The sequence below is a fragment of the Caloenas nicobarica genome, chromosome 1 (genome assembly GCF_036013445.1).
Source record: "Caloenas nicobarica isolate bCalNic1 chromosome 1, bCalNic1.hap1, whole genome shotgun sequence".
NCBI classification, from domain to species: Eukaryota; Metazoa; Chordata; class Aves; order Columbiformes; family Columbidae; genus Caloenas; species Caloenas nicobarica.
The window spans coordinates 214,809,261-214,826,735 of record NC_088245.1 but is presented as its reverse complement, the minus strand read 5'-3'; the positions used below and the strand labels follow the sequence as shown (position 1 = coordinate 214,826,735).

Here is a 17,475-nt window from a genome sequence, read left to right as displayed (position 1 = left end):
GGAGATGTTGTTTCTTGGGAAAACAAGTTGTCAAGGGGCTTGGAATGGAAATTGTTACTTTGGGAACTGATAAGGTCTTTAAACGAAATGTAATGGTAATTGCCTACTGGACCTCTGAGCAGTCTTGAGTCTGAATGCTATGCAGTAGTTACAAGGATAAATATAATATTTCCAGTTGCTATATCATAGAATCATTTTGGTTGGAAGAGCCTCTCAAGCTCATCGAGTCCAACTGTTCCCCCACTACCCCCCGTCCCTGAGAACCTCATGTCCGTCTGTCCAACCCCTCCAGGGATGGTGACTCCAGCGCTGCCCTGGGCAGCCTGTTCCAATGCCCCACAGCCCTTTGGGGAAGAAATTGTTCCCCAGACCCAACCTCAGCCTCCCCTGGTGCAACTTGAGGCCATTTCCTCTCATCTAAAAGAGACTGAGGAATCCTAAGAACTCTGAGCTGCTCATCCTTGCAATCGGTGCATCCTTTCAGGTACACACCAATGCGTAGCGGTGAGCTTGCCCTGGCCACAGGCAAGGTCTGCCTTTTTAGGCTTGTGTGTTTGCAGTCTGTCGCTCTGGACTCACAGCACTCAGCCTAAAAAATTCAAAATGTCAAGATACAACCTGCCACGTGTCCGCCTGCAGAATCTGCGAGGTCCATAAATTCATGATCTGGACTGCTGCTGCAGCAGATGTGAAATACCTGGGAAGGAGAGATCGTAGAATCATAGATTCATAGAATGTTTTGGGTTGAAGGACCTCCCCAGCTCCCCCAGCGCCCCCCCTGCCATGCGCAGGGACATCTGCACCAGCTCAGGTTGCTCAGAGCCCCGTCCAGCCTGGCCTGGGATGTCTCCAGGGATGGTTCAGCCACCACCTCTCTGGCCAACCTGGGCCAGGCTCTCACCACCCTCAGGGCAACAATTTCTTCCTCATGTCCGGCCTGAATCTCCCTCTGTTAGTTTGAAACCATCACCCCTTGTCCTATGGCAACAGGCCCTGATCAAAAGTCTGTCCCCAAAAAGAAGCAGAGATGGAAACCCGTGGGGGAGCGTGGAGTCCAGCTTCCTCCTAGAAAAACAAATATTTGCTGTAAACAGAAATAGGAAGAAAACCCATTTATTTCAGTGAAGGCAACGTTGCTTTTTAAAGCTGAACAAACCCAAAACTAAGGTGAGAAATTTGGGAAGCTTGGCTTCCTGCGGTTAATGCCGAACCAGAGGTACATGCAGCTGATCTCAAAGTGTTGGCTCTTTTCAACCCTCTGGGATCTTGTCTCCTGCGAAGAGTCGCTTCTCAGGCTTAATCCTTATACGGAGCTTTCCCCTTCTACTTTTTCCTGAAAAATAAAATGTTAAGGTTAATAGAATATATTCCACTCAAATGGAGGTCATTTGGTTGGTGTGCAGAGTCCAATGTTCACAATTTTAAGGAATATATACAGGAACAGTAGAACTGTTTGGAAGAATGCGCCTCCAGAGAGTCAATATATATATTTTTTGGGGGTGAAATTCACAGTCACAGGATCCTGGGGAGGCAGGAGGATGAGTAGGTTCAGAGGGATTAGATGCATTTGTGGAGGGCAAATCCAACAGGACCTTTAAATATAATGGTTTGGCTGCAAATTTTGGCCATCAGCAGAACGTCAGGAGACCAGAATCATCTTGCCATGTCCTGGTGATGCTGTCCCTGTCCCTGCACGCTGGAGATGAGATGCTGCTTTGGACGGGTCTTTGTCTGGGCCAGTTCACGTTCCATTTATAACTCCTTTAGTTGTCATTGTAAATTGTATTTCTAGGGATATTATCAGGAAATGTTGTCTGGGCTGGAGTTTCTAACCTCTACCGTGAGGTCTCGGTGCTTCCCTGATACTCTTAATTAATGTACGTTTTCTGTCTTGAGTGGCTTTTCTCATTTATAATATTTGCAAAGTCATAGTGAAGTTCTTAAACTGCATAGCCTTGGCGAGATTGCATTTTATCAAATTTGTCATTTCTAGACTCCTGTGGAGTTTAGAGCCCACACATGGTGTTTTAACAACAAAGATGGCACACTCGGGGTACATTTCCTCGACTACCTCTTCTGCTCTCCTCTGAATTATTTTGTGGGTTATGCTAATACTCTATTAAAATTTTGATTAATCTCGTTATCTCTCCACGCGACTAATCTTTGCGTTATGTTCAGTGCTTGATTTCATCAGCATCTTGTGGCAGTGACAGCCATACTTTAATTAACTAATGATGGAAAAGAGTAATTTTCTGTGTCTTTTGATGTTCACTTGTCCTATGAGATGTGGTGGACCTTCTATGAGATGTGGTGGACCTCCTCAGTGCTGTATAAAAAAAACCACAGCGTTTTTTTCACTTCTTCCTCCCCAAAATCTCTTGTGTGGCAGTTTAGTCTTATCATTTTTTGTTCCGCCCACAATAAACCTAAAAAGCAAGGTCTCCATTTTGGTTGCCTTGAATGTGTTTGGGGGTTATTATCCAATAACCCACATCTTCCAGTTTTTTCTTGAGGATCATGAGTTTCTGAGCCAGGACCCTTCTCTGGGCCTCCCTGGGTGATCCCTACACACATTTGCTGCTCTTCTTTCTTACTATATTTTCTATTTTCTTATCTGTTTTCTTCTGCTTTTCTAAGTAGGAGAGGCAGGATTTTTTATTTTATTTTATTTATTTTTTTTCCAGGGAGCTTTTCCTTGGAAAAGTTGATCTGATAAAACTGCACCAGCTTTGACGCAGTTTAGATTTAGCCAGATTCCTGGAGGACAGAGCAGAGGCTTGAACTTGACCCTCCTGCCTGGACACTACAATTTCTGCCACCTTGTATTGCTCATTTTGGGAGAAACATTTCTCCCAATATAGACAAAATTCTTATTTTCTGACAAGGGCCAGTGTTTTGTTTGTACTTTCTTCAGCTGTGTTGTCATGCTAATGCCAGCTCTTGAAGCAGTCAGTCTGAATTCACTTCTATTTATGGGAACTCGGTATTTTTCACCCTAAACCGCCTCTTGACATAAACCAAACCAATTTTCTGCAGGTATTCTGCGCACACTCTTTGGGTGTATCCTCACTGGCAGCTTTCAACTTACACTGGAGGAGCAAAAATCACTGAGAAAGGAAAAAGATGTTTAGGAAACACTGAGAAGTTACAGTTTTCCAAACCCCTTTGAGAATGTAATTTTTAAATTGGAGATGGGAGAACACACTTACTTCATTTGGAGGAGGAGGAATGCTTTTACGTCGTTGTTTTTCCTGTCTTTTACGTCGACACCTATAACGTAAAGTGCTCAGTGAACAGAACTTTAGACAGTGATTTAATGCAGAATGAGATTCTTTAGTTTATGGATGAGTACCTTATGATATTTTTTTTTTTTAAATTGTATTCTCTGACATGGATATGTAAAATGACAAGAAAATAGAATTTGGAAATAAGTTAAAAACCTGTCTCTTACCTGAGATAGCACAAACCATTGTGGGAAAGGAAAAGAGACTATAAAATAGGGTAGAAACAACTAAATTGGTTGTACATGAAGTAGCTGGGGCCTCAATAGTCTTGCTGCAAAGAGCTGAACAAATCTCCCAGTTCTTTTTCCTACTTTTTGGCAGGATAAGTTAACCCAGCAAATCCAAAGCGTGTGGATGTGCAGAGATCATCGAGGGGAACGTCATAATTCATTTTCTGCTTTGGGATTTTGAACGTTCTCCCTGTCTCCTGTCACGTTCCCATTTTCTCTCAGTTAAGCTTATAAACCTGTTTGACCTGGGAAAAATGTGCAAAATGGTAAGAGGATAAAAGAGCATTTATCCTCCACACACTATTTAAAAATCTTTCTTTTTTTTTCAACTTTTGTTCGCATTTTTCAGTGAATGAAAAAAGTGAACATCAAAGGAAATGGTAAAAAAACCATGGAATGAAAAGTGCCAAAAGAAGAAAAAAGTAAGAGCTCTTCCAAAAATACAGAACTTAATGAAAAATTATCCTAAAGTTAGACAACAATGTTAATTTCAAAATTTCTGTGGAAAACTTTTGAAGAAGAGCCAGAAAGAATTAGAAACTATTAAGCTGTAGCTGCCATTTTTGGATGAGGCAGTTGTGAGGAAGCTCTGCTCATGGATTGGATCATGTTTGGTGGCATTAACCTGCAGATTGAAACAAGAGGAACTTGGTTTATGAGACAAGTGGCCAATGTTGCACCCTGAACTCGTAGTGAGGCCCTTCAGGGGAAGCAATTGATTAGAAATTGTGAAATGTGCCTCAGTTTTGCCAGGTGGTGTGAAGATTAGTGGAGCTTTACGTACCTATGAAGCCACAGAGAAATGGAGTTCTTCTTGTACATCAAAAAGCCCAAAATAAAGATGAACAAAAGAAATATTCCAACAGCTTTTCCCATTTTCCTTACGGCTCTCAACACTTGGAAAGGAAGAGAGAAAGAGAGAATGTCACGCTCTGCACACACTGTAGAATCAGAGAATCATTTTGGTTGGAAAAGACCCTCAAGCTCATCGAGTCCAACCGTTCCCCACCCCTGGCACTGCCCCATGTCCTGAGAACCTCATGTCCGTCTGTCCAACCCCTCCAGGGATGGTGACTCCAGCACTGCCCTGGGCAGCCTGTTCCAATGCCCCACAGCCCTTTGGGGAAGAAATTGTTCCCCACATCCAACCTCAACCTCCCCTGGCGCAACTTGAGGCCGTTTCCTCTGGTCCTGGTGCTTGTTGGAAGGACCTCCCCAGCTCCCCCAGTGCCCCCCCTGCCATGAGCAGGGACATCTGCACCAGCTCAGGTTGCTCAGAGCCCCGTCCAGCCTGGCCTGGGATGTCTCCAGGGATGGTTCAGCCACCACCTCTCTGGCCAACCTGGGCCAGGCTCTCACCACCCTCAGGGCCAACAATTTCTTCCTCGTGTCCAGCCTGAATCTCCCTCCTTTAGTTTAAAACCATCACCCCTTGTCCTATCACAACAGGCCCTGCTCAAAAGTCTGTCCCCATCTTTCTTCTCGGCTCCTTTTCAGTCCGGAAAGGCCGCACTAAGGTCTCCCCGGAGCTTCTCTTCTCCAGCTGAACAGCCCAACTCTCTCAGCCTGTCCTCCCAGCAGAGCTGTTCCAGCCTCGGGTCATTGCTGGGGCTCCTCTGGCCCCTCTCCAGCAGCTCCACGTTTGACGTACAAACTGTTAATCTACTCAAAAGAATCGTATTTCCACAGTTCCAGTGGGCCCGTTACTGCCTGAATCACTTGGCCAAATGCACAGCAGGAAGATCTGATGGTTCTTTGTCAGCAGCAGAACTAATGAGCAAAGAAGGTTGTCAGCTGCCGGGTGCTGATGGCTTTGTGCAGTACCGCTGAGTGACCGCGTGGTATTTCTTAATCAGCAAGACAGAATATCTAATGTACAGGAAGGCAGGAGTACATCTCTCAGAGGTACATGCCGGGATCGTATTTATTTATGTCCTGTCCTCTCAGGACTGGAGATCTCTGTTAAGAGGAGTGGAAGATTCTCCTAAGAGGGTTTTGATGAGCTCGTAAGACACCCCTCATAAAGCATCTTGATGAGCTGTGTGCTGGCTGCTCGGCCCCTGCGCTTAATGGAATCGATCTGCAGTTGGTGTTGGTGCCCTGGGAATAGTCTGATGGAGTCAGGCAGGGCAAGCACAAGTGGAATTGTTCTAGACGTGGGGAAGGAATTTTTGATGCTGAGAGTGGTGAGAGCCTGTCCCAGGTACCCAGAGAGGTGTTGGCTGAACCATCCCTGGAGACACCCCAGGCCAGGCTGGACGGGGCTCTGAGCAACCTGAGCTGGTGCAGATGTCCCTGCTCATGGCAGGGGGGGCACTGGGGGAGCTGGGAAGGGCCCTTCAACCCAAACTATTCTCTTATTCTATGGAATGATAAAAAAGGCGTGAGAAGAGAAATAAAATATCTGACATTGGCTAGATGACAAAGGATAAAGAGATCCCTGAACTAAGTCTGAAGTGATCTGAAAGTGTAAATGGATAACTTCTGAACTTGAAGAAAAATTAAATCTAAGCAAGGCAATGTGATGTGCAAAGAGGTCCCACCCCACCACACTTACAGTACAAAGAAGGGGGTGGTCCACTGTCAATGCTGCCTCCAAATCCTTCCAGCTTGCAGAACGGAGGGCCCCATCCAAAATCACAGTGACAATTGTTCTTATTGTTGCACACCTAAAAGAAAACACATATTTTACGACATGAAAAATAAAGAAATCATGATATTTCTTCATGCCAAGAAAGGCCTTGAAGTGCTGGAGCGACTTGGGAGAAGGGAACGGAGCTGGGGAAGGGGCTGGAGCACAAGTGTGATGGGAGCGGCTGAGGGAGCTGGGGGTTCAGCTGGAGAACAGGAGCTGAGGGGAGACCTTCTGATCTCTGACCTGCCTGAAAGGAGCTTGGAGCCAGGGGGGGTTGGGCTCTGCTCCCCAGGAACAAGCGCCAGGAGCAGAGGAAACGGCCTCAAGTTGCGCCAGGGGAGGTTGAGGTTGGATCTGGGGAACAATTTCTTCCCCAAAGGGCTGTGGGGCATTGGAACAGGCTGCCCAGGGCAGTGCTGGAGTCACCATCCCTGGAGGGGTTGGACAGACGGACATGAGGTTCTCAGGACATGGGGCAGTGCCAGGGGTGGGGAACGGTTGGACTCGATGATCTTGAGGGGCTTTTCCAACCAAAATGATTCTATGAGCCTATGATTCTGTTACGACAACCTATTTCTCGGATATGTCCAAAATTAATTTGTCACCTTCACGTGATCCAAAGATTATGGCTTTTCCTACAAGATAAGTCCATGACTCCCTTGATTGCACATTTATTTGTCCTCTCCAGGCTGGACTACTCAGCTCCTGAGTTCCTTGGTTCTCACTCATGGTCCGTAACAGCTGAACCTCTCACGGGCTGCAGTGAGGGCTGATGAACAGCCTGAGCATCCTCACCATGGACCAGGAGCACAGGGAAGAGGTCCTCTGAGATTAATTTTGGGCTTGTCCTATGCTGGGACAGGAGTTGGACTCGATGATCCTTGTGGCTCCCTCCCAACTCAGGACATTCTGTGATTCTACTGCCCTGATTTTGGGTCATGCTGCCGTGTGGATGCACGATCAGCCCATGTTGGTGGCCCATGCTGAGGTGATGCAGAATTGAGCTTCTCTAATCCTCTTTAGGTGCTCGTTGGCTGATTTCCTATTATATGTTATTAGTCTGGGTTTGCATTATTGTTTGGTAGTTCGGACCCATAGCTCTGCTCCCCAACATCTCAAATTTGCACCCCTGTGTAGGCCATGATAGTTTCCTGCCCAAATGTAGCAGCTCCATTTTGAGTAACATTTTTCTCTCTTCTGGGGAGACGGCGTTGAGGTTATTAACAGCTTTCTTCACTCATTGGTGCAGCCCAAACCATATAGAGCAATCATTATTATTTTTCAAGGGTGTGTGTTTAAGTTTGGAGAACTGCTTCCCAAGAAAAAAAGTGCATTTTTTTGTGTTATAACCTTTCTCTCTGCAGACAACAAAATACATGATTATTCCAACTTCTTTAAGAACACAAGAACTTCTGATGGGCTCAGCCACCTACAGCTGGTGACAGAGCAGAAGAAAAATGGATCTCAGGCCCTCCCAGTTACAGGTTTATAGACTGCCAGTAACTTTTTGTACCGGTCCTCAAAACTATTTCAGATAAAGGATAGATGGTAGGAAATCTTCTCAATATTCTCCCTTTGCCTCTACACTAACACCCACACAGATCTGCTTATCTACAATAATATTTGTCTGGAAAGAGGGGCAGGTACCTTGAACATGATGTCATAAAAAAATCCACACGTGAAATAGTTCTGCCGGTATGAACGTTTGAAATGTAGTTTTATGTAAGGCTAAGTGCAGCTAATGTTGTACAAAATCTACCTTTTTTTTTTTTTGGTATTTGTAAGGAAAACAAAGTTACAGAACTGAGCATGCATTTTTAAGAAGATCTCTCCACCTCCCGCTGATTTAAATTCAGTAGCGCTGACAGACGCAATGAAGGATGAAGCGTTATCATGTGGAAGTTGGTTTTCACAATATTTGAGGAAACAAAGAAGAAAAACGGTAAATGTAACCAGCAAACACTTCTATAAAAAGCTGTGGACAGCCAGAGCAGAATCTGGGAGGACGGTCATGAGTGAAAATGAAAATAATCTCTGTGCTGCTGAACCAGGAATGATTCTGGACTTCTAATACTGCTTTCGAGAGACAAATTTATATTTTGCATATTCTATTCAAAGGATACGGAAATGTTTTCTACTCACCCCTCTGTCATGGCATTTTTTCTCCCTGCAATCACTGTCAAGAAAAGCTGCGCTGACACATGTCCTGTTCACACATATCTGCAGAAAGAGGCAGATTTATTAGTGAAATGATTAAATGAATGATATCAGGAAAGGGCACTGACTGGTGAATAGGGGTAAAAGTAGCGAGAAACAGCCCAGCAAGTATTTTTAGCTGTTTGTTTCATTCAAGGCTTTTCTTTCCCTCTCTCCAAACAAGCCTTAAGGAGCATAAAGTGAAGCTCTTGGGTTCCAGGTTCAAGACAAACCAAAGGAGAGGCTGAACAAACCCGTTGAGGGCTACAAAATGCACAGAAACCTCTTCTACATCAGAGTCTCGGTAATTAAACAGTGAAAATGATTGAAGGTTGTACCAGCATTAGTAGGATGTAATTGCAATTTGGTTATTTTTGGAATTAATGTTTGTGCTTGGTGGTGTGAAACCCGTGTCCCCTGAAAGGAGGACTCTACTGAAGCCAACATTGAGCAGCTCCTTCCCTTTTGGTGGAGCTCAGCACCTCTGTTTTTGTTAGAAAGATTTTCCTTGCTGTGTAATAGCAGGAAACTCATCCTTTAGTGCATCACCATCTTGACAGGAATTTGGTCTTTTGCGTGGGTCAAAGGGAAGAAGTGAAACCTGTTCTTGGAACAACACTTCAAATTCTTTTGCGTGCTCAACGAAACAACCTTGGCGTTGGTTAGGAGCTTCAAAAGAAGAGCGCAATTTCTTTTTCCTAATGGAAAAATTAGGAGAAGCTATTGCATTAACCGCTCTGAGTGAAAAAACCCACAAAACCAATACAAGAGGTTGCTATTTATCAGCCGCTAAAGGAGGCTTTATCAGAAGGCTCTATGGGGCTTATATCCAAGATCAAGATAATCTCCTTTTTCTTCCTTTAGGAACAAAATCCTTTATTTAATCTCCATCCTGTACTGTTTGTATATCCTCTAGCTTTCTAAGGGTACCTTGTTTCTACCGCACGAGGTGCCGTCTTTCACGGATCCCACGTCGGGGGTGTCTGTAGCCAGGTGGAATTCGAGTCCCCAGCAGAGCTCATCGTTCATGATGGTCTGAACCACGGTCTCGCCGTCGTGCCTGACGGGCACTCGTTTAACATTAGTGCACTGCACTCTTCCACACAGGACGTTCCTGGGATGGACAAAGAGTTTGCAAGGCCTGCAGAGACGTCTGACAATGAGAAGGCCAAGTGCAAGGTCCTGCACCTGGGTCGGGGCAACCCCCGGTGTCAATCCAGGCTGGGGATGGAGGGATGGAGAGCAGCCCCCAGGAGAAGGACTTGGGGGTGCTGGGGGTGAAAGATTGGCCATGAGCCGGCAACGTGCGCTTGCAGCCCAGAAATCCACCCGTGTCCTGGGCTGCATCCCCAGCAGCGTGAGCAGCAGGTGGAGGGAGGGGATTCTGCCCCTCTGCTCCGCTCTGGGGAGACCCCCCTGCAGTGCTGGGCCAGCTCTGGGTCCTCAGCACAGGACACACATGGAGCTGCTGGAGAGGGGCCAGAGGAGCCCCAGAAATGACCCGAGGCTGGAACAGCTCTGCTGGGAGGACAGGCTGAGAGAGCTGGGCTGTTCAGCTGGAGAAGAGAAGCTCCGGGGAGACCTTAGCGCGGCCTTTCCGGACTTTAAAGGGATCGAGAAGAAAGATGGAGACAGACATATGAGCAGGGCCCATTGCAACAGGACAAGGGGTGATGGTTTTAAACTAAAGGAAGGAGATTCAGGCTGGACATGAAGAAGAAATTGTTGCCCCTGAGGGTGGTGAGAGCCTGTCCCAGGTTGGTCAGAGAGGTGGTGGATGAAGCATCCCTGGAGACATCCCAGGCCAGGCTGGACGGGGCTCTGAGCAACCTGAGCTGGTGCAGATGTCCCTGCTCATGGCAGGGGGGGCACTGGGGGAGCTTCAACCCAAAACATTCTGTGATTCTATGATATGAAGACGTGATCCATGGTTGTACACACCCTGGTGCAAATTTGGCCTGTTGCAGCTCACATACTTGGAGAAACCCTGGGCATGGTCTGAGGTTCCAGCTCTTCAGGGTCAATCCTTTTAGGTAGTTTGCATCCACCCACCCCTTTTTTGAGGTTAAGCCATTTAACTGGTATTGGAACAGACTCTTATGCCAGTTGGTGTCAGTGCCTTGGGCACGTAGGCACAACCCTTTGAAGTATCTCTCCAGAAGCTACAGAGACACTTCCATTTGACTTTTTGATCCTCACTTTTCATGCATTTTTCCCATTTTATATACTGCATTGGAAATACTGCTGTTTATGCCAGGAAGAATTGGATGTAGTTATTTGAAAACTTGTCTCTGTGCCCAGAGGTGGCAACAGTGAAGCTCAAGTGCTGCCTGTCTAGTGCTTTGTAGGAAAATAGGAAATAAGCTCAAATTCTGAATTTGCACCCTAGTGTCTTCCCTAATGACAGCAATGTCATCCTACTTGGTGAACTGCTTGGAGCAACCCTGGGCATGGTCTGAGGTTCCAGCTCTTCTGGTGAACTGCTAAAGTACAAGCCTCAAGTTGCGCCAGGGGAGGTTGAGGTTGGATCTGGGGAACAATTTCTCCCCCAGAGGGCTGTTGGGCATTGGAACAGGCTGCCCAGGGCAGTGGTGGAGTCACCGTCGCTGGAGGGGATGGACAGATGTGGAGACGAGGTTCTCAGGGACATGGGGCAGTGCCAGGGCTGGGGGAATGGTTGGACTCAATGATCCTGAGGGTCACAGAATCACAGAATCACAGAATGTTAGGGATTGGAAGGGACCTCGAAAGATCATCTAGTCCAATTCCCCTGCCGGAGCAGGAACACCCAGATGAGGTTACACAGGAAGGTGTCCAGGCGGGTTTTGAATGTCTCCAGAGAAGGAGAATCCACAACCCCCCTGGGCAGCCTGTTCCAGTGTTCCGTCACCCTCACTGAGAAGAAGTTTCTTCTCACATTTAAGTGGAACCTCTTGTGTTCCAGCTTGAACCCATTACCCCTTGTCTTACTGTTGGTTGTCACCGAGAAGAGCCTGGCTCCATCCTCGTGACACCCACCCTTTCTATATTTATAAACATTGATGAGGTCACCCCTCAGTCTCCTCTTCTCCAAGCTCAAGAGCCCCAGCTCCCTCAGCCTTTCCTCATAAGGGAGATGCTCCACTCCCTTAATCATCTTTGTGGCCCTGCGCTGGACTCTCTCCAGCAGTTCCCTGTCCTTCTTGAACTGAGGGGCCCAGCACTGGACACAATATTCCAGATGAGGTCTCACCAGGGCAGAGTAGAGGGGAAGGAGAACCTCTCTCGACCTACTAACCACCCCCCTTCTAATACACCCCAGGATGCCATTGGCCTTCTTGGCCACAAGGGCACAGTGCTGGCTCACGGTCATCCTGCTGTCCACCAGGACCCCCAGGTCCCTTTCCCCTACACTGCTCTCTAATAGGTCATTCCCCAACCTGTACTGGAACCTGGGGACTGGGAACCTGGAACCTGGGTCTCTTCTACTGAAATGATTCTATGATTCTAAGAAAGGTTAGGTACTAGCAACTGCATATTTTTGACTAAATAATACACATAGGGACAGTCAATCTCCAAGGTCCTGGTGAACAAACTCCTTCCTTTTGAATTGGCCATATCCACACCCAAATGTGGGTCAGTCTCAGCAGGTCCTGCTCTCAGGACAGGACAAGAGAGGAGGGCTTGGAGAGTGATGAGTTCAGAGATTGAGAGACAACACTCTACAACAATGTCCTACCTAGGCATGTCTTTCAAGATGCTCGGAGGAAAGGCTATTGCATCCTAAGGAAGAGAGATGCAAGCAGGTTTCCTCCATCCTTTTGAAATAACCTTCTTGGGTGCATCTTCTAGTGGTGCTCTGGCAACAGGGCTCAGAGTAGAACATCTAAGGAGGAACATCTAGTCTCCTCAAGAAGTCAGTCTGTTCCCTGCAGGGAACAGCCCGTGAGGAAAGTTTATTTGTCCAGCAGGAGGGATAAAACCATGAAATGGGCTGCCCAGGGCAGTGGTGGAGTCACCATCCCTGGAGGGGTTGGACAGACGGAGATGAGGTTCTCAGGACATGGGGCAGTGCCAGGGCTGGGGGAACGGGTGGACTCCATGATCTTGAGGATCTCTTCCAACCTAAATGATTGTATGATTCTATGTACTGACTGGTGACTGCGACACATGGCAGCAAAATGAAAAGAATTAATGCTGAAGGAGAAAAAGGGTTAGAGAACCCATTATCAAACGGAACAGGAAAAGCAGCCCTCGCCTGGTGACGGGTTGACCCCTTACTCTGGGAAAGCTGAACTTCCATTCATGCTGGGAGATAAGATTTAAGGCTGTTCTGGACAAGCAAAGAAGAAAAATCTGTAAGTTTTATAAAAAGAAGACCTTCCTCACTTAACTTTCTGGGTTCAGAGTGCAAGAAGATCCCAACCTGAAGAAACGCTGCCTCAAATTCCTCCTATTGCCACGTGCTTTGTTTGACTGTTAGAAAGGACCTCTCTCAGCAATGCTCATACATCACCCCACCTACGAAAACCAACCAGAAAAGCCTAGCAGAGCCTCCAAGTCGTACAAAAAGCTGCACTCTTCTCCCGATATCATTTTTGCCTCTTTCGTGCCTAATCCCAACAACAACAGCAACAAAAATTCAAGTCGAAAAACTCTTAGAAACAGTGTTTTGTTTGTATGTATGTACAGCAACATGTAAGAGTGATGTCCCAGTTCTGCCTGGGCTAGTGGCAGGACTGGGACACCAGTAACCACCAGTAGCCACCAGTAACCAGCAGTACTTACTCTTCCTGGCATTTGGTGTAGTACGTCCCGTTCCAGCCGCAGTTCCCGCACCGGTCGCCTCGGATGTTCACTTCCCTGAAGCAGCTGAACGGGGCAGGTTGGGCAGCTGGGGGGGGACACAGAAAATGGGGGTGTTCACAGAGAGACAGGGAGTATCAGCACCCCCATGATCCCCCTGGATGATTTTTGTATTATTGTTTTTTTTGAGATAAAGTTCTGGTCAACGGCATCTTGCTTTTGACCTGCCATGTTTTATGGGCAGTATGTACATACATATTTTTCACCTGTTTTGGTTCTGCTTCTCTTTTGCATCAGCATTATCAATGTTAGAATGAAGTGGCTAAATGAACAGATTTGCCACCAAGAAAGAGATCAGCCCGTGATCAGAATGGACCGTGGTCATTTATGCAGAGCAACATGGAACATAAAATTGGATTAAAAGCCTAAAATCTTCCCCAAACCTTTTTTTTTTTTTTTCTTTAAGCCTGACTTGCTGTGTGACACAGGTCAATATATCTTACAATTACCCTGAAACCAGAATCACCACCATTATATTTAATATTAGCAACAGTAATTCCTGTTAGAAGCTGCGCACGGATCTGGATTTCAGGAAAGCTGAACGATTTCTAACCCAGGGCACTCCCAGTTTTTTTCAGAACATCTTTATTTTCACTGAGTGTTGTGTAAGAATAACAGAGCAGTGAGGGAAAAGAGCCCGTGGTCAATGCAGGACTCACATCAGGCGTTATTTACAAGTTTTCAAGCATCCAAAATGTTCTGCAAATAAACCCCGCTGTCCTTCAAAGGTGGCCGAGATCACTGTTGGCCACATTAGCAGCGTGTAAACGCTCGTGTGACAATTCCTTTGGTAGAAATGATGATGAAAATATTCTGCTTGATGAAAACGTTTTGCTTTATCAAAATATTTTGCTTTATCAATATTCTTGCCTTTTCCAGCAATGCCTTTCATGACAAATGCTACTGCCTTAGTGTGCAGGTGTTCCCAGAGGCTCCAAACTTCTTGTAAATAAATGCGGTAGAACTGTGGTCATACTGACAGAAAACTCGTATATTCATAAATAAAGCCGGATCGTGATGGTCATTACTGGTATCGCCAACGAGGGAGTGCAAAACAGATCTGCTGCAGCTTGGGGACACATGCACGGGGGAAGCTCAGTGACTTCCTCCGGAACTGAAATAATCTGCAAGAGGATGTGGGCAGGCACTCAAAAAAAATTCAAGTTTGAACCGGGGGAAATTTAGGTGCATGAATTATAGGGTGTGGTTGCTTTTAAAAGCGTAAAAGCGATCTCAATGGCAGTTTCCAGCACATCTTTTTGTTTCTGGGACCCTCTACTGGCAAGCGGACGAGGTTTGTCCACGTCTGCTGTTCCCATTGCGCATGGGGCACGGGGTGTTCCTGAGCAGCACTGCAGCAACTACTGCCTGAAAAAAACCCCTTTACGTTACCCTAAATAAATATACATAATCAGAATCATTTAGGCTGGAAAACCCTTACGATCATTGAATCCAATGCTATAGCAAGTGATAGGACAAGAGGAAACAGCCTCAAGTTGCGCCAGGGGAGGTTTAGATTGGATATTAGGAAAAAATTATTCACAGAATGGGCTGTGGGGCATTGGAACAGGCTGCCCAGGGCAGTGGTGGAGTCACCATCCCTGGAGGTGATGGTTGAAAAGGCGTTTCGACGAGGTTCCTAGGGACACGGTTTAGTGCTGGAGTTGGGTTATGGTTGGACTCGATGATCCTGAGGGTCTCTTCCAACCGAAATGATTCTATGATTCTATGATTTTATGTATATATAGTTCTATAGCAATTGTTATAAAATCATGGGCTATTTCAAAAGTATTTTTTAGTATTTTTTCATGCAAGTACTCTTTTCCAAGATAATAAATGATGAGAGGAAGTGGCCTCAAGTTGCGCCAGGGGAGGTTGAGGTTGGATGTGGGGAACAATTTCTTCCCCAAAGGGCTGTGGGGCATTGGAACAGGCTGCCCAGGGCAGTGCTGGAGTCACCATCCCTGGAGGGGTTGGACAGACGGACATGAGGTTCTCAGGACATGGGGCAGTGCCAGGGCTGGGGGAACGGTTGGACTCCATGAGCTTGAGGGGCTTTTCCAACCAAAATGATTCCATTATTCCACAATTCTATGAAAAGAGACTTTTTCAAAGCAGAGAGCAGGGAAAGGTGAGGAGACACGAGGCGATGTGTCATCTGAAGGCGAGAGCTAATCCCAAATCAGATGACCCATCAGTTCCTCAGATATCTTGCCTTTGCCAAACAGAGCTTTGCATTGTTCCCCGTGGCTGTGGCACCTCCCGTCGTAGCAGCGGTCGTTGATGCCGCACGGGGTTCCGTCCTGCTTGAACACATCCGAGGGGCAGAGCGCCGAAGAGCCATTGCAGTACTCGGGGAGATCACATATGCCCATGGCTTCTCTGCAGACTTTACCTTCTGCCCGAAACTATAAAAAAAACAGCCCACAAAATGAGTTTTGATTTTTTTTTTTTTTTTTTTTCTGGAGCGGCTGGCTCATATTATTGGTTTTAAACTAAAGGAGGGGAGATTCAGGCCAAACATAAGGAAGAAATTTGTCACGCTGAGGGTGATGAGAGCCTGTCCCAGGTTGGCCAGAGAGGTGGTGGCTGAACCATCCCTGGAGACATCCCAGGCCAGGCTGGACGGGGCTCTGAGCAACCTGAGCTGGTGCAGATGTCCCTGCTCAGGGCAGGGGGGCACTGGGGGAGCTGGGAAGGGCCCTTCAACCCAAAATATTCTGTGATTCTAAACACCTGTGGCAAAATCTTGGGGAATGCCCCACAAGCATAAGATGAAAAATAGCAACTTGAATTTCCAAAAAATCAGACAAAATAAGGACCAGGGGAGCGCAAGGCGGTAAAGTCCTTGCTGTCTGGCTGAGACATTGCAAATGATGATTTCTGATATTTTGTATAATATCTGTGCATTTCAGGTTGAATCTGAAGTGCTGCTACAAACACCATCTTGTTGGATTTTCCCTAAAAGCTCAAAATCATCAATGAGGTTTTAAAATCTCTTTCCTTTCGTTTGGACTTGTAATCGTTGGACGTTTGATCCGTGACACCAACGCTTGTGTTGGGTTTGTTGATTCTGTCTTTACACCCTCATTTTGCTGCTCCTGCTGATGGTTTTTGTCTGACATAATTTTGGTGTTTCTAAACTATTTGTTTCCTACCTCAGCGTGAGCAGTTTCCAGTCAGATTTATGCCTATTTTGTGACCATGTATACTGAGAGTTACAGGAAATAAACATTATAACACGTAGCAGCTTTGAAAAAAACAATTAAATAATTAGTTTATCCTACATTACAAAGCAAATAGCATCTGTTCCTGTTATAATTACCTCACATTTGTGACAACATCCACCTCTGTAACAAGAAGCCTCTGGAGCAAGCAAGCAGGTGGAGGAGACGCAGCATCCTTCTTGGAGGCAATGCTGGAAATAAATAATAATTTGGAAAGAAATAATAATTTGGAAAGAAATAATAATGTGGAAATAAATAATAATTTGGAAAGAAAAAATAATTTTGAAATAAATAATAATAATGTGGAAATAAATAATATTTGGATAATTTTCCCTATCTTAAGAGACACAGAATTAAAGGAAATTAAGAGAAAAAACCCGTCCGTTTTTTGCTCCTCCTCGAACTTTGGACATTCTGGAGGGGAAATTGAGGTGTGATACGTCTCATGTAGACATTTTTAAAACAATTCGCATTTTTCTCTCAATACTAATGATTCCATCTCTGTTAATCAGCCAACCTACCTGCTTCACAGGAGTCTCTAAGAACAGGTTCACTAATGTTTCCAGAATAATTTGAAACCCTTCTGAGCAAAATGGGAGAGATTAGGCTCCCTTTCTATAGTTTTTTTTTCTTCTTTCATATTTTCTTTCCTTCCCTTTTTCAACCCTTTCAGCGATGACCCACCATTTATTTACAATTTCAGATTCCCAATCCCAAATCATTCAAGGTGTGGGAGCTGCTGGACTCTGAACTTTGTCACATAGACACAATTAATTACTCAAATTTTAAGGATACCTGGGACGTATCTGCTTTGTAAGGAGAGTTGGTTAATGGCTTTTTAACATAAGAAAGGGGACAGGAACAATAATTAATCGATCACACGTTGATTAAGAGGAGATAATGGGGATGTTATTGCTGACGGAAAACAAGATTTTATTTGGTCTCCTGAAGAGGACTGGAATTTATAATGTGATATTTGAGAGAGAATGTGGGATTGTGTAAAACTCATTGTGGGATGTTTTCAGGTGAACGTGGGGGTGTGCAAAGCTTTGTCCGGG

The 17,475-nt window shown here is 45.8% G+C and overlaps 1 protein-coding gene across 1 annotated transcript in view; it reads right to left on the bottom strand.

The window, feature by feature from the left end:
• Nucleotides 1–1,303: 1,303 nt before the first annotated feature.
• Nucleotides 1,304–17,475, bottom strand: part of LOC135984507 (disintegrin and metalloproteinase domain-containing protein 20-like) — a 28,506-nt gene continuing 12,334 nt past the window's right edge. Inside the window, exons 14-22 of the mRNA XM_065626852.1 lie at nucleotides 16,516–16,608; nucleotides 15,406–15,598; nucleotides 13,113–13,218; nucleotides 9,276–9,459; nucleotides 8,292–8,369; nucleotides 6,072–6,183; nucleotides 4,299–4,410; nucleotides 3,210–3,270; nucleotides 1,304–1,333 (exon numbers count right to left, since the gene is read on the bottom strand). Of these exons, the coding sequence (XP_065482924.1) occupies nucleotides 1,304–1,333; nucleotides 3,210–3,270; nucleotides 4,299–4,410; nucleotides 6,072–6,183; nucleotides 8,292–8,369; nucleotides 9,276–9,459; nucleotides 13,113–13,218; nucleotides 15,406–15,598; nucleotides 16,516–16,608 (969 nt within the window). The remainder of the gene's footprint in view (nucleotides 1,334–3,209; nucleotides 3,271–4,298; nucleotides 4,411–6,071; nucleotides 6,184–8,291; nucleotides 8,370–9,275; nucleotides 9,460–13,112; nucleotides 13,219–15,405; nucleotides 15,599–16,515; nucleotides 16,609–17,475) is intronic.